The sequence below is a fragment of the Dysidea avara genome, chromosome 1 (genome assembly GCF_963678975.1).
Source record: "Dysidea avara chromosome 1, odDysAvar1.4, whole genome shotgun sequence".
Classification (NCBI taxonomy): Eukaryota; Metazoa; Porifera; class Demospongiae; order Dictyoceratida; family Dysideidae; genus Dysidea; species Dysidea avara.
Genome location: NC_089272.1, coordinates 45971622 through 45987732, shown reverse-complemented (window position 1 = coordinate 45987732; position 16111 = coordinate 45971622). Strand labels below are relative to the sequence as shown.

The 16111-nt window shown below is 38.2% G+C and overlaps 1 protein-coding gene and 1 long non-coding RNA gene across 5 annotated transcripts in view; one reads left to right on the top strand and one right to left on the bottom strand.

Moving 5' to 3' along the window:
- Positions 1–3624: 3624 nt before the first annotated feature.
- Positions 3625–7074, bottom strand: LOC136265756 (uncharacterized). Of its 4 annotated transcripts, none has more exons than XR_010705719.1 (8): positions 6949–7074; positions 4783–4885; positions 4523–4691; positions 4324–4416; positions 4153–4267; positions 3989–4097; positions 3878–3935; positions 3625–3824 (listed from the first exon to the last, which is right to left on the bottom strand). It is a non-coding gene; the product is annotated as an uncharacterized lncRNA (long non-coding RNA). The 4 variants fall into 4 exon arrangements; XR_010705717.1 differs by lacking the exon at positions 6949–7074 and adding an exon at positions 6211–6653; XR_010705716.1 differs by lacking the exon at positions 6949–7074 and having other exon boundaries at positions 4783–6165.
- A 4926-nt stretch (positions 7075–12000) lies between these two features.
- Positions 12001–16111, top strand: part of LOC136247072 (uncharacterized) — a 120280-nt gene continuing 116169 nt past the window's right edge. The window contains exon 1 of the mRNA XM_066038688.1: positions 12001–12189. Within this exon, the coding sequence (XP_065894760.1) occupies positions 12043–12189 (147 nt within the window). The 5' untranslated portion in view covers positions 12001–12042. The remainder of the gene's footprint in view (positions 12190–16111) is intronic.

Below are 16111 nucleotides of genomic sequence, written 5' to 3'. Positions count from 1 at the left end.
GATATCACAGAATTAGGATTAGTAGTAAAGCATAAGTCTAAAACATTTTGAGCTCTTGTAGGGAAGGTGACTAACTGAGACAGTTGGTAGTTGTGTGATAAGTCAATATGTTTTTCACGAAAGTGACCACTGCTTGAAGTTTCTTAGTTTACTACAGCGGTATATCCCCAGTATATGGAACAGTTAATTGTTTGGTATTTCAGTAGTTTTTCAGTAAACCCACATTCACTGATGTTTTACTGAGAGTTTAAAACTTAGTAAAACAATTATGTTCCATATACTTAAAGTTACTGACATTTTACTAACAGTATAACTGGGTACAACTACAGTAAAGCAGCTTAACAAATTAGTAAACTAAGAACCTTCAAGCAGTGGACATGATACATAGGAATTTATTAGTGTACTGTTTTCCCAGTCAATACCTGGACAATTAAAGTCACCTCCAAGAATGATTTGAGTGTGGGGATACTTTTGCTTAATCGTGTCTATGGAAGACTGCAAGTTGTCAAGTATTGTATCACTTGAGTGAGGAGGACAGTAAAAGGAGCCAACGATAAAGTCATTGTTCTTGTCAAGATGAACGTGAGCCCACACTATTTCAATAGTTGAATTGTCATTAATTTGTGTACATGGTATAGAGCTCTTTATGGAAATAAACACACCACCACCAGAAGTTTTTCTGTCTTTTCTGTATGTTTGATAATTATTTGGGAAAACCTCAGAGTTTAGAATAGATTCATTCAAATGTGATTCTGTCCCTATAATGATGTCAATTGCATAGGTAACCAGAAAAACTTCAAGTTGGGTTCGTTTGTTAGTAACACTACAGAAATTTACAATAGACAGTTTCAAATCACTTAATACATTATTTGAGTTTGGGTTATTAGTAGAGTTATTAAATACCTGTGAATTTGAGTCAGGATTTGAGTTAGTTATAGTGGAAATAGGGAGTCAGGATGACTCCATGCTTGTGGCAGAGGTATTATTAAGTGGCTGTGCTGATACAGTTACATACTCTAATTTGTTACCATCTGTATTCACTTTGCAGTGAAGCTTGTTGTTGAGGTATAAGGAATCATTTCTTATTTTGATGTATCTCCGTTTGGTACCATTGTCAATTAGGGATCTCCTTTCCTTCAATAATAAGCATTCCTTTTTGACGCTCCTGGGGAGTTAGATCAGGTTTTATGTAGATTGGAGCTTCAAGCTTAGACTTAGAACTTAGGATATCAATTGCTGTGTTTGAATGAAGGAACTTCACCAGAAGGGGTCTGGGACGCTCACTCTTTTGGTCATACTTGCCGAGACGATACAAATCTTTTATATCACTAGGTTCAATGTCAATATCAGTTGCAGACAGAGCCTCCATCACGTTTTCCATGTCCTTTTTCATTCGGAGTTGTCTGTTGGTATTTTGGGGATTTTCTGCTACACCATACACAACGATGTTGAATTTCCTATCAATGTTGGTGGAATTTTGATAAACAGTGTTTGAAACTTTGTCAACAACTGGAGCACGAACAGTTTGAGTAGAAGTCTGCTGTGGTTGATTAACAAGGTCTAGTTTGCGTTTAAGATCATTTAGAGAAGTTTGAAGTGTAGTAATGGTCGACATTAAGCTGTCTATTTCTGCCTTCTGTGCTTGGATCTCACAGTATAGACAAAAGAACGTGTGTTCTTCGCCAGCATCTCTTAATGTCGCGAAGTTCGTTGCTGATAACCCAGTGCATCTATGATGTACCCACGCGTCACAGTAGCCTTCACAATAGATTGCATCATCACCTTTCCTGTGCTTTGTAGCTTCTTTAATTACTTCATCGCATATTGGGCAAGTACTGTTTCTTTTGGATTTCTTCTAGCGCTAGTTTGAGCTGTCTTTAGATCTCGGTCGTTTCAACGGCAGTATAAACCTGGACTGGGAGTTGAAATTGCGTTCAACGACATTTCTGTTCACGAAGGGTAGGAAAGCACAACTTTTCTTCAGGAATATCTTCTTGGCAGCTTACTTTCAAGGAGACGACCTATATCGTTAACATCCATTTGTGCTAAGACTATGGAACACATTATTTACCACTCCATTATGAACCATCTTAACCAACATAACGTTTTAATTGAAAATCAATATGGCTTTCGATCACAGCACTCCTGTGTCACTCAACTCATCACTTTGACTGAAGACATATCCTACGCTCTTGACCATCAAAAGCAAATTGATATAATCCTTCTAGACTTTTCTAAAGCATTTGATACAGTTCCACATCAACGACTTCTGACTAAATTAAAGCATTATGGAATTGGCGACAGTACTCTTGCATGGATTGGATCCTGGCTCACTAGACGTTCACAATGTGTAGTTTTGGATGGTGAAACCTCAAACCCTGTACCTGTTTTGTCAGGAGTCCCTCAAGGAACTGTCCTGGGTCCCCTGATGTTTTTACTGTATATAAACGACATAGCAAATGATATTGATTCTCCTCTTCGGATGTTCGCAGATGATTGTCTACTTTACAGAATAATCAATAGCAGAGAAGACACCATCCAGCTCCAACAAGATCTGAACAAGTTATCTGAATGGGCTAACACCTGGCAACTGAACTTTAATGTCATCAAATGTGCTGTAGTGCAATGCACAAGGAATACTTCACCTATCACACATAATTACATACTGAACGGCCATATATTAGAAACATCTGAGCAACACTCTTATCTGGGCATCTTAATTAACAAATCATTATCCTGGTCTTCACACATATCTACCATAGCAGCAAAGGCGACAAAAACCCTTAACTTTTTGAAACGTAACCTTAGTAGTTGCTCACAAAGAGTTAAGAAATCTGCATACATCACAATGGTGAGGCCACAAATGGAATATGCATCAGCTGTGTGGGATCCATACTGCAATTCACAAATTCAGCAATTAGAGAAGGTACAACGTCGTGCAGCCAGATGGATTTATAATGACTATAGTAGATTTAGCTCAGTTTCAGCAATGTTAAATGAATTATCCCTGCCATCTCTTGAGACTCGTCGCAAGATATCTAGATTACAAGTCCTGCACAAGGCACTCCATCACCTGCTTGCCATCTGCATACCATCATATTACCTACCACCAACGAGAGAAACTAGATCATACCATCCATTGCATCTTATAATTCCATCATCATCCACCAGATCATACCAGAGCAGCTACTTCTCAAGAACTGTTAAAGAATGGAACACCTTGCCTGTTAACATCATTGAAACGTCTGATCCAGATTCGTTCACATCACTTTTACAATCATATTACCACACTAGTACTTAGTCGAACAATTGGTTTACTGTATGTTAAGTTAGAACTGTTTTTTGTTGTTTTTTTTTCCTGAGCATACCAGCAGGGCTGACTGCTCAGTACAAATAAATAAATAAATAAATAGACGACAAAAGTAGCTGCATACCACAATCGAAGGTACATGGTGTCCGAGAATACATAATTTACTCTACAATCATATTATAGACCCACACAGAGTCACACATACCTCAATACGGCTGCATACTATCCTCTATACGGCTGTATACGCTTCTGCTAGACCCACGCCTTGCCCTCAAGACGGCCCAGATCCCTTCCGAAATACCCAATTAATGACGTCACTTTCGATTTATTGTTGCTATTTCACGTGAGCCAAAACAAAGTACAGTTGTACAATAATGAAACTGAAAAAAGGTAAAACAACCTCATAGTCAATGAGTTTTCAGTTATAACTGTTCTGCCTGATCATCACTGAGCTGTGTAGCAAGAACCTACAACACTACCCAATCCTTGCTTTCTTCATACTGAGAACAATCATCTGCAAATAGTTAACATTAATGTTCATACTTCGCATGTTGTAAATATACTTACCAATGCCAGTTTCAAGGTGAGTAGGTACACTGAACTTGTGGAGTCATTGATGGGACTGCTGTAGTGCATGAGATAAAAATTAGCAAAACCATACAGTATAACTTTACTCACATCGATATCTCTCAAACTAGCTGCTCTTGGAGTGCTCTATATAAAAACATACATGTGACCCCCATCTTGCATGCCACGTACCACGCTGGGATATTCAGCACTTGTGCACCTTGAAGATTCAAGATTGTTAGAAACACAGGGTCAATGCAGCACAAATAACTTACTGAATCACCCAAGCAGGTACATCATACAGAGTTTACAAAGGAGTAGACAATATCCACTTTCCTTCAATGCTTTATTCAATGTTCCAACATTTCAAAAATGTAGGCAATCCAACGTCTATATTGCATAAGTGTACAGTCACCAATTATTATAGGGTACACATATACACATACTGTCAGATCTCCACAGTGGTTAGTAGGACGTGTAACACCTGATTACTTTCATCGTCCCTCTTCTCGTAGGTACATGTCCTGCATGTAATTCTTCTATGAAAGGACATATGCAGTCAACATAATACAGCTTGCATATTACAGTATCTGACTATCTAGTTTATGTGCACCTCTTTTTTAACTGTTTGAGCGATTCACTCACTCCTTCATGGTTGACGCTGTAAACGCTGGTGTCATAGTGTCGATGTGCCGCTCTGTGAACAGAATTAGAGATATAAGACAAAATTACAACTTAAGAAAATAGTCATCAGCTTTCTTTCTCATCTTGAGTAAATTCGTTAGCAAGTAATTGAATATAACAGTCAAAAAACCTATAATATTTATGAAGTTGTTGTAAATTTAAAAAATTGTGATAATTATAACATTGATTGGTAATGGCTCACTGCATGGATTTTCCCTTACTGCAATTTCATGTTGGTCATCTGACTTCACAGCTCACCAATGTCCTTCCTAAGAGTTAAAATTGCCTGTGTCATCATTTGGCGTTCTTGAGACCCACATGCAGCTATATAAGTAGAGGATATTGTACACAGGACATGGTATACACAAGTAAAATTCATACCAATACCTACAGTAAATTATTATTTATTCTTGCCAATACTATTAGCACACAAAGCTAAGGGGTATATATGGCCACATGTTGTCTTGGGCTTGGGCTAGGCCAGTCACATGCATCACACCCAAGAGAGATGAGACAAAGATGTAACAGTTACACTTTTGTCTGTAACCGTAGTTATTGCTGGGTACTTTATAATAACATGGTACAGAGATTTAAAATAAAGCACACTACAGGAATATCACAATAATTAATATTTGTATGGGACTCATCTGATACAGATGGGTCTCTTAATATATTGCACCAGCTCCCACAGATGCAGAGCATCCCACAGAATTCCCACGCAAGAGACCAGACAAGTATAACTGGTAAGTAAAGCGTGTCGACAGTTTTATGAGTACGTGTAAAGAATGATCCCTTACAATCCCACACTCAAGCAATCCCGTGCATACTACTGCATGTGTAAAAGCTTCTGTTATTCTTTTTGAGGGGTAAGCATTGCCAGACTGACTCAACAAAATTTAATTCTGCCATGGATTCACCTTCATTGACCCACTCAGAATTTTACACCTTTGTTCCAGGACCACAGAAATCAGGCCAGCCCAGATTCTATGCTGGGACCATTGGATTGACTCTACTAGTCTGTTGTGGCCATGCCACTTTCTCTTCAGACAACAGATGAAGTGTGCTGCCATATATGGATTGGCGGTGAACAACTAGTCTACAGCCAGAGCACTGTTTTGTCATTGGGTCAGCAAAGAAACAGATGTTTTACTAAGTGAAGCGGTGTTGGGCCACTACTAAATATCTACCATCAAGAATCTGCTAACGTTTGCTCCTTGAATCAAATTTACTAATAACATGATGCTGATATTTCGTACATCACAAAGAATCTCTCTGGCTAAAGTTTGTAAAGAGTGGCTAGGAATTCATATTGTCTAACCAAATTCATATAAACTGAAAATAATTATAACTAATATACAATCTGTAGCATTTAAGTCTGTTCCATGTCCACCGAGACTGTAGCTACATGACGGCAGCGTGTTACCCAAAGACTTTTTCTTCCTGAGTGTAGCTAGCCGCATGATTTTTCATCCGTTGTTCATTCTCTTTTCCGACCCATTGACAAAAGAATAAAAGGGACAAGCGAACAAGGGCGCCTGAGTTACCCAAGAGTGGACAAAACCAGTTCTTCCTTCTCGTTGGGCCGCTGGTAGCTCAACAAGGACGGCAGCTAACTGCTGTTATATTTGTACATACAAACTAGTACTCACTCGAAACATCTGAGTCACTTCTACCATCTGTGCTTCGGCTGCACGATACTGCCACTCGAGCGTCAGTCAGTCAGTAGCTGCGGCTGGTTCTTTGTCACAGTAGCGATTCGCCCCTGACGACGTTTCACACAATGCAGTCAGTCTTGACCACAATTATATGAACAGAAAAAGGCGTTCACGTATATGTAACGTCGTTCATTGGCAAGCTATACACCTGTACACGGCCTGCCATCTTGTTCCGTCTCTGTATTTGTCTGTATATTCTCCGTATACGTCTGAAAATGACTGTTTTGTATATATCCGTATATGCTTCCAGTTGCGCTGTGACACCTTCCTTACACGTGATAAATGCCAACTGTCAACACACGTGATACGTACTGTACGTATAACCATAGATACTTAAAAGGAATAGGAAACGTGACGTCACAAAATACGTACATTTCTATTGGAATTCCGTGCATTACGTCACGAACATACTCGTTACGCTTGCTGCGCTTGTATCAAAGAGAAACAAATTGTTGTAACGACAGAATTTTGTAACCAACGACTGTGAAACTTCGCTACAGTGAACTCAAGTATGTAATCGAGTGAACTAGGATGGTACCAACCCTCAAGGAAGTTATACGCAAAATTAAAGGAGATTGAAAGTGAAAAAACGGCCCAAAAATTACTTTAAATCACTTAACTTTCTTCGTAAATATATTCTATCCTTTTAACTGTGATAAACCTATTCCTTACCATTTAACAGAGGGAACCAGAGGAAATATCGGAGCAAAACAGGAACTGTTGCTTGAAGAAACGACTAAGTAGCTATCCTCCATTTTTTACCAAAAGTTTAAACCACCTTGCAGTACAACGCAACGGTAAAAGACTTTGTTGGTGACACGCCTAGCTTACCACAAGATTCGAAAGTGGAACCGGCTATAAAAGAATCGATATCGACGAGGCATGAAGGTACTATGAGCGAAAGTATGACAGCGTGTAACAATCAAGGTTAACGCGATACGGTTTGTTACAAAATCTACGGTCTGAATCCTCTCGCCAAAATCTCTCACATAGGCCTAAATACTTGCTGTAGTCTGTTGGATTACTATTTACGCTGCTTAGAACACTAATTCCCATGCTTGGGCACAAAACTGTCTTGTCCTTTCAAGTACTCGTAACGGAAATCAAACCGGAAATCGCTTGCGTTTCCTATCCCTTTACTCTATTATCTATGGTATAACCCACAATCATTTCTGTACAAAACGATACGAATGCTATGCTGTACTGTAAGGTAATTGGAGGTACTATACATGTAGTTCTGTGCTTTAGTTAGGCTGAGAAACTAGGTAACTACTCGTGTCATGCATTTTAACATTTGTGAAATGTACGTAGCTACATGTGAAGTGATCGTCCAAAGATTGCATGAGAGTAATATAGTTCGAGCTGGTCAGCTAGTTGGTTCAATCCAGATTATTGGTCCGGCTCAGGCCTGACCAACCGGACCGTCTCCTCCGGCCTTGCTAGGTTAACCAGTGTGTTTGTGTTGGTGAGTAACTCTGCTTGTGAGTACAGTGTATGTCATGAGCTGTGTAATCACCACTCCCCCCTCCATACAGCCAGCTACAAGGGGTACAGTTAATGGACAATCACTAGTAGTAGCTATTGGTAGAAGTACTGGACCGTTAATAGGAGCTCCATTATTTGCCTGGAGTGAGGGGAATGATAAGATAATATGTGTGTTCTATTAGAGTAGTTTAGTAAGGAGAGTGGGGAGAATTTCCACTGCAAATAAAAGAAATACCCCTTACTAATCACTACCATACCATATAGTACAACTGCAGTATAATTGCAATTATGCATGATGCTTTATAGGCAACTGAGAAACAGTTACAAGAACAAAAATACACATGCAATACAAAACTAATGCACAACACACGAAATTATATAAAATTACTAATTAGAACAAAGAAAACTCTACAACAGTTGCCTAAATGAGGCATGATGAGAAGTAGATAAAACATCCAAAAAAGATACAACAAACGAATACATATACGAATTTATAGATGATTGCATGTTTACATAAAAGAGAGAGCATGAATGTGACCTTAACCTTGTCGCAGCAGTAGACATAAAATGATTATTAAAAGATAAGGAGATATGTCGATGGAGCATATCACAATTTTCAAACACACATATTTACAGCGGGTTGACAGTGATGGCCAACGCAACTCATTACAGCATTCTTCTGAGGACTTGGACCATTTGTAAGTGTGAGGATTTAATCTGCTACCACAAATCCAACAGGCACCATGATTCTGTATCCTTTCTGATGCAGAAAATTTTAATATTTTTGTTGGTATGGGCATTCTATACAACACTAGCATCATAACTCAGGATAGGAAACACAAGTGCATGCTCTAAAGGCCTTGTGTTTTGAGGAAGCACAACAGGTGTACATGTGACAATGCATAAGGTTTAAACTTTGGTAGCTTTATCAGAAACATGTGAAATGTGATTGTTCCATGATAGTTTGCTATCAACAAAAACACCCAAGTATTTCACAGATAAAATCCATTGGAGATTATGGTTATTGATGTAATACACAATGGCATAACAGATGAATATTTATTGGATATACACAGAGGCTCACATCTAGAAAGATTCAAACCCATCTGCCATTTGGAGCACCAAGCAGCAATTAAGTCCAAGTCATGTTGGAAGACACTACAATCACTATTAGATTGAACTGAACAATGCATAGCTACATCATCAGCAAAAATCTTAATGGGAGAGCAGATAGCAGAAGGCAAATCGTTGATGTATAGGATGAAAAGTAAGGGCCCCAGGATAGAGCCTTGCATGTGGGACCCCTGATAGCGCTGGAGACCAATTAGAGGAATACCCATTGTTTATTTATTTATTCATTTGCAAATATGCCAAGGGCCTGCAAACGACTGGTGTTTGCAGCCCAAAATACAATTTTAATTAACAACTAGCTAAAGTGTCTGAAAGTTTGATGTTGGTGGTATTGTGATATTTGCTGCACAGACAAAGAAAATGGTAGGTACAGACAACTTGCTGTCTTCTGTTAGTAATGAATGAACAAAACCATTGAAGCATTGATCCACAAAATACCATACGCTTTAACTTCAAAAGATAGTGAGGTACAGAATCAAAGTCACCATGTAGAGAGTTCAGTTACAATTAAGTCATCATAAAGTCCAGTTTTAAATTTATAATTAACACATTTTTTTAACAAAATAGTGGTCTTTGTCTTGTGTTGATGATTACTGTAGTAAAGAAAAAAGTTTACCTCAAAACTGGCAATATAGGCTGGTTTTAACTTGCAATTACAAAACAAATACCACAGTTTGGCTGTTTGGTATAGACTTATAATAACAATAATTTTATAATTACTTTCAATGTGTATTTAAAAAAACCATATCAAAATTGAAAATAAGTCTAGTTATGCAAACAAATATACTTTCAACTTGCACACCCAGCTTTCAGTTTAAAGAAAGATCTAAGGTAATGTTAGTTTGGTTCTGGCATAGCTAGAATCTTGTAGAAACATAACATTTATACTTTGTGATACGTATCAAATGATTGTAGGATTTCGGATTTGTTAATTATAGCTATATTAGCTAATTTATACATTAGTTAATAGTAATAAAAAAATTGTGTTAAGTTTGATAAAATTAATTAATTATATGTAATATACAGAACTCGACAAGCGAGTGTAAACGTACATAAAAGGTGGGGTGTGTGTGTGTGTGTGTGTGTGCAAATACGTATCATTAATTGTTATAATTAGATCTTTGTGGTCAGCCGGAAACGAAATTATTATTGGTAGCCACGTAAGTCGGTGACACAGCCGAACCATTTACAATAGCTAGGTACCACCAAAAAATAATACTGTGTAGGTTTATAAAACACGTAGCGATAGCTATTTATGTATTTAATATTGCTTCCAGATAGCTAACTAGCTAGCTTTAAGGTTACAGTAATGGTTATGTACAAAACTAGTATATGTGGCTATTCGAAACAATAGCATGATTAAATTGTTTTGTTCTGTGCATTAATAATAACACAAATTATAGGTCTAGTCATCGTTGCCGTAAGTCCGACCGATCCACCTCTTTTGGAATGCATGCGCATTTAATTATAGTCGAGCTACTGCATGTAAGTACAGCAATTGGGTTTCTTCACTCGATCTTACCGAGTAATTAATTATTTGCTAAGGGTACGTATCTTCTTTACTGCAGCATTCGGTTGAAGCGAGCTAGCTATAATCTCCAGGCGTCCAAGGCCCAAGGGTGTTAAATCCTCCCTACACTGGGAACCCTTTAGAGTGTTGGTTACTCTTCATTTTTATAATATTGTACGTTCGCCAAGACGGAGTTAGCGTCTATACAGTAGCTACACTTGTAGTTATGCATTTGTCACCTTATTTCTAATGTAAGAGAAACATTAACTTTGTGAAGATCAAGCTATAGCTACTGGCTCCTTAGCTCTTCTCTACGGTACAACTATTACTTATATGCCAAATGACTTGTCTTGGTCCACACATATTACTAGCATCACATCCAAAACTCTATCAGTCAAAGCATTCCTACAGAGAAATCTTAAGTCCTGCCCAACACAAATTAAATTGAAATGTTATAATGCCATGATAAGACCAATCTTAGAGTATACCAATCCTGTCTGGTCCCCTCACATTAGAAGAGATATTGATAAGCTTGAAAGAGTACAGAGGCAATCTGCCAGATTCATTATGGCTGACTTCTCAAGTTTCAGCAGCATATCCAACATGCTCATTGACCTTAAAATTCCCAGTTTAGAACACCGCAGACAAGTATCTAGTATCACCCTCCTCTACAAAATTGTTCATGATCTCATTGATATATCTCCTGTTGATTTAATCCCTGTCACTTCTAACACCAGAGGACATGACCAAGGATTTCATCACATCTATGCAAGGACCAATCAGTACAGTAATTCATTCTTTTCTAGATCAATAAGACTGGAATTCACTCCCACCTGACCTAATCCAACAACAATCATTAAAAATTTTTAAGCACCACCTGAAATTATTATTACTTTCCCCTACAAATCAGCAATCCCATAATCAATCACATTGTAAACCATTTTGTATGCATGTTCCATATGTGCATTAATCCTCAAACTGAGGCTGCACATTTCTTAGAAAATATTTATAAAATTAATATGGCAATTGTACATTACATAGCTAACTAGCTTTTGCTACTGTAGCTATATGTAGCTAAATATTACACTTCAGTGGCTGCATACTGAAGAAAGACGGAAAGCCAGCAGATTGACACTCTTATCTAGAATTGTTCACCATCAAGAGCCAGCCATACAAATGCCACAATATTTTTTGCCACAGACCTCCACCACCAGATAATTCCACCAATTACATTTTATATTACCACCATCACACACCCAACATTATCAAGAATGCTTTTTTTACAGAACTACTAAAGAATGGAATGAGCTGCCACAATCTAGTTATGACAAACTCCTGGACCAACATTTATAAGTCAATTTATATTATTGGATGTATATCAGCACATTGCTGTCTTTCCATAATATAATCATAATCATACTGCATAACCTAAAAAACAAGCTTTCGTTGTTGCTAGTTGGATGCAGACTGACGATGTGTATAATAGCTAGCTATAATGTTACTGCATGCAAGCATATTAAAATTTATTGCGCACACCACAGTAATACTTGGTAGCATAAAATGTGCATAAATTTTATACAAGCTTGAGGCAAATTTGAATATGCATTAATGGAACAGCTAGTATATTGAAAGTGGATAAAATGTTCTGGGAAATCAAGTTTTGGTGCGTCCTTACACTCTGTGTGCAGTTGATTAATGTTTGCTCGGTAACTGGAAGTGCACAAGACAAAAGAACAGTAAAGCAAGTGCCAAGAATCGACAAAATGCCACCATGTGTTCATGATGAGGTAATTAAATAAAAGCATGCCTTAGCTAAATAAAAGGCAGTGGATATTCGTCCGGAAGCCGGACACGATTTTTTCACTATTTGTACGGCATAAAAAACTTAGCTAGCTACACACTAAGAAGTCAATAAAAAGAAGAAAAAAATCCAAGAGCGGAACCGAGCCTGGGAGCTTTCACACTCAAGTCCAGTGCTCTAACCTCTAAGCTACTGCGCTGGCAGCTACCTACCTTAGCTAGCTAGCTAGTTTCTATCATGTGTCATTCAAGAAACCTATAGCTAGCTATAAGAAAAGGAAGTAAGTGGTTACTGAAACGAAAGGTTTTTATTTTCTCGTCTAGTAGTTCCCCGAGCATTCTACTTCAGGGGACGCGTCTAGTAGTTTCCCCCAGCATTCGACTTTAGGGAATGCGAAAAGTAGTATTAGCGTTAGTCGGTTTCAGCTTTGGTTTCTTCTTCACCTTTAGGTTACGTTCTTTTTACTGTACTATAGTTAGGGTCCGCAACGCGAAAAATCGATATCCTCCAATCAACTATCTAACTATTGTCATGTGTTAGGCTAAATGTAACTTGAATAACACCAGCGTGGCAGCCAAGTTTGTCACTTTCTTCTGGTAGAAAACGATACAAATGTCTTAAAATCACGTGATTTTTCGTTCCAGCAGTTCGTAGGGTTCTTCGTATACCACGATATTCACTCTCAACATTGTTCAAGTAGTCTATTATCAACTCAAAGTATTGGTGGTTTGATTTTATTGGTCAGTTTCCGGTGGCAGCATGATCTATGCAGCTTTTTGGCGACAGACAAAATGTTTCTTGCTCTGGAGCACAGGACAAGCAGAGCAGCAACTGTGCCGTGGGTCAGCAATGACCAGTACTAGGTAAAGTACCTGCATGCGGAGTATGGTTATAATTGAAGCTTGTTAGCCATCTGGCTGAACCATCTATATGCTGAAATTCGGTCAAAATGACGCGATTTTTGCAAAAAAAATACCAGAATGGTTGATACATCAGTGAGACAGTCTCCAACAGCAAGGATACGAAGCTTATAAACACCTAACAATACGGCTATCTCGCCCAGTAAACGCATAGAGCAATCCAATGCATGAAATAGGCAATCACGTGATCGAAATTCAAATCGCGGAAATACCCATGAAATCACTTTTATTTCTGAATAGGAACCATGCAGTGTGTTCCTTCTGTAAATATTTGTGTTAATTGTTCACTCAGGCGTGGTCTGGGCCAGTGCGGGTGTTTCATGCTGTGATATGGCATCATAGGGAGTTTCAGACTGCTGGGCTAATCGAGATGTTGAACCTAATGCACACAAACTGATTGTCACTTGATTCCAAGTGATTTAATGTCATTGGAATAGATTATGATTGTATTTTTCGAGATTTGAATATTAATCACGTGAGTGCCTATTTCATCCATTGGATTGCTCTATGCATTTACTGGGCGAGATAGCCGTATTGTTAGGTGTGTATAAGCTTCGTATCCTTGCTGTTGGAGACTGTCTCACTGATGTATCAACCATTCTGGTATTTGTTTGCAAAAATCGTGTCATTTTGGCCGAATTTCAGCATATAGATGGTTCAGCCAGATGGCTAACAAGCTTCAATTATAACCATACTCCGCATGCAGGTACTTTACCTAGTACTGGTCATTGCTGACCCACGGCGCAGTTGCTGTTCTGCTTGTCCTGTGCTCCAGAGCAAGAAACATTTTGTCTGTCACCAAAAAGCTGCATAGATCGTGCTGCCACCGGAAACTGACCAATAAAATCAAACCACCAATAGTTTGAGTTGATGATAGACTACTTTACTATTATTATTATTACTATTGTTATTATTATTTGTTAATTGGTATAAGGAAGACAAAGTCTTATAAAAACCAATCTCAAATACATCTAAATAAAATCAAACCGTCGGTAATATAAAAATACATCTAATTAAGTTAGTCTTAAAGATCAGTGCATTAATAGGTGCAGATACAATTTCGTGGGGTGAGGTGTTCCAATCATTGACGATTCTCTGTGAAAAACTATGACCTTTAATAGAAGTGTTTTTGGAAAAAGACAACAGCAAGTAGTTCTGAATGGTGTAACTAGTGAGGAGTGTGAAGTTCAGGGGCGGATCTAGGGGGGGGGGGGGGGGGGGGCACAGGGGGCACGTGCCCCCCTCCCTTAAAAGAATGTATATAAGATCGAGATACTCTAATAGAGCATTCAATCACCAATCACTCTAATAAAGCAGTCACAGTGTTCATGGGGAAGTGTAGCTTATTTAGGAAGCTATAAATAGGATTTTATTTTACATAACATACGTGATATAATATATTTGGTAAAGGATAACTAGCTATTATTGTTGTGACCTTTTTTTTTTTTTGCTCTTCAACTTTATTTCAGCAAGGTGCCCCCCTCTTTCCAGACTCTGGATCCGCCCCTGAAGTTATCTCTGGCGTACCACAAGGTACAGTACTTGGCCCTTTACTATTTACTTGTTTTATTAACGACCTACCAGCTCTAGTGAACTCTCAGATACGACTCTACGCTGATGATATACTTATTTTTAGACCAATTTATTCAAATGAAGACACTTTGGTATTGCAGAGAGACTTTGGTGCCATAGTGAGGTGGAGTGAAGACTGGCAAATGTTTTTCAACCTTAGCAAATGTGTACGCCTCAAGATCACTAACAGGATATTAATAACTAACTCAACATATTTTCTGAAACAACATCAAATTTGTAGATCTAGCAGTGCCACTTACCTGGGAGTAACAATAGATGAACACCTGAAATGGACAAACCATATCCAACATGTTACCTGTAAAGCAAACTCAGCCAATGCCTTTTTGCGACGTAATATTAGCTCTTGCACTCAACAAACTAAGAAGCTGTTTATCTAGCAATGGTACGTCCTATCTTAGAGTATGCATCAACTGTCTGGTCTCCATACACTAACAGTAGCATCTACAAGTTAGAAATGGTCCAACGAAGAGCTGCAAGGTTTATTACAAACAACTATTCACCCTGGGCTAGTGTAACTAAGATACTAGATCACCTGAATCTACCAACTCTTGAACAGCGACGGAACAATTTGAAGCTAGTTATGATGTATAAAATGGTGCATAGACAAGTTCACATCGATAATGGAACCTATTTAATCCCAACAGCAAGCCAAACACGAGGTCACGATCAACGATTTTTGCAGCCACACTCCAGAATTGATTCTTACCTTTACTCTTATTACCCCTCTACAATTAAATTATGGAATAATCTATCTAGCAGTACTGTGGAATCACCTACCTTAAGCACATTTAAACAATGTATTAATTATACTTATAGCTAAGTAAAATCACTACAATTTATTCTTAATTTAATCTGTTATACTATATACTCCATATGGAGGTTTCTGTACAGTAAACAAATAATAATAATAATAGTGTTGAAGCGATTTTTGCACAATGTTGAGAGTGAATATCGTGGCATACGAAGAATCCTACGAACTGCCGGAACGAAAAATCACGTGATTTTAAGACATTTATATCGATTTCTACCAGAAGAAAGTAACAAACTTGGCTGCCACGCTGGTGTTATTCAAGTTACACTTAGCCTAACACATGACAATAGTTAGATAGCTGATTGGAGGATATCGATTTTTCTCGTTGCGGACCCTACTATATAGTGCATATAGTGAGACCAATTACTACGTGAGTAGCATAATAAGGTAGAAATGTGGGGGTAACGTGTAGTTAGCAACGATAGCACAGTGCCTAGTGCCTACAGTTTGACTGCCCACTACCTACAGTTTCAGTAGTCCAGGGTTCTAGCCCAGGTTGAGTTTTGTGTTGGTTTTTTTTTTTGCGTTTAGCGGCCTCTTTTTTGCCCTACATTTTTAAAATACACTATAGAAAGGATTGTCTG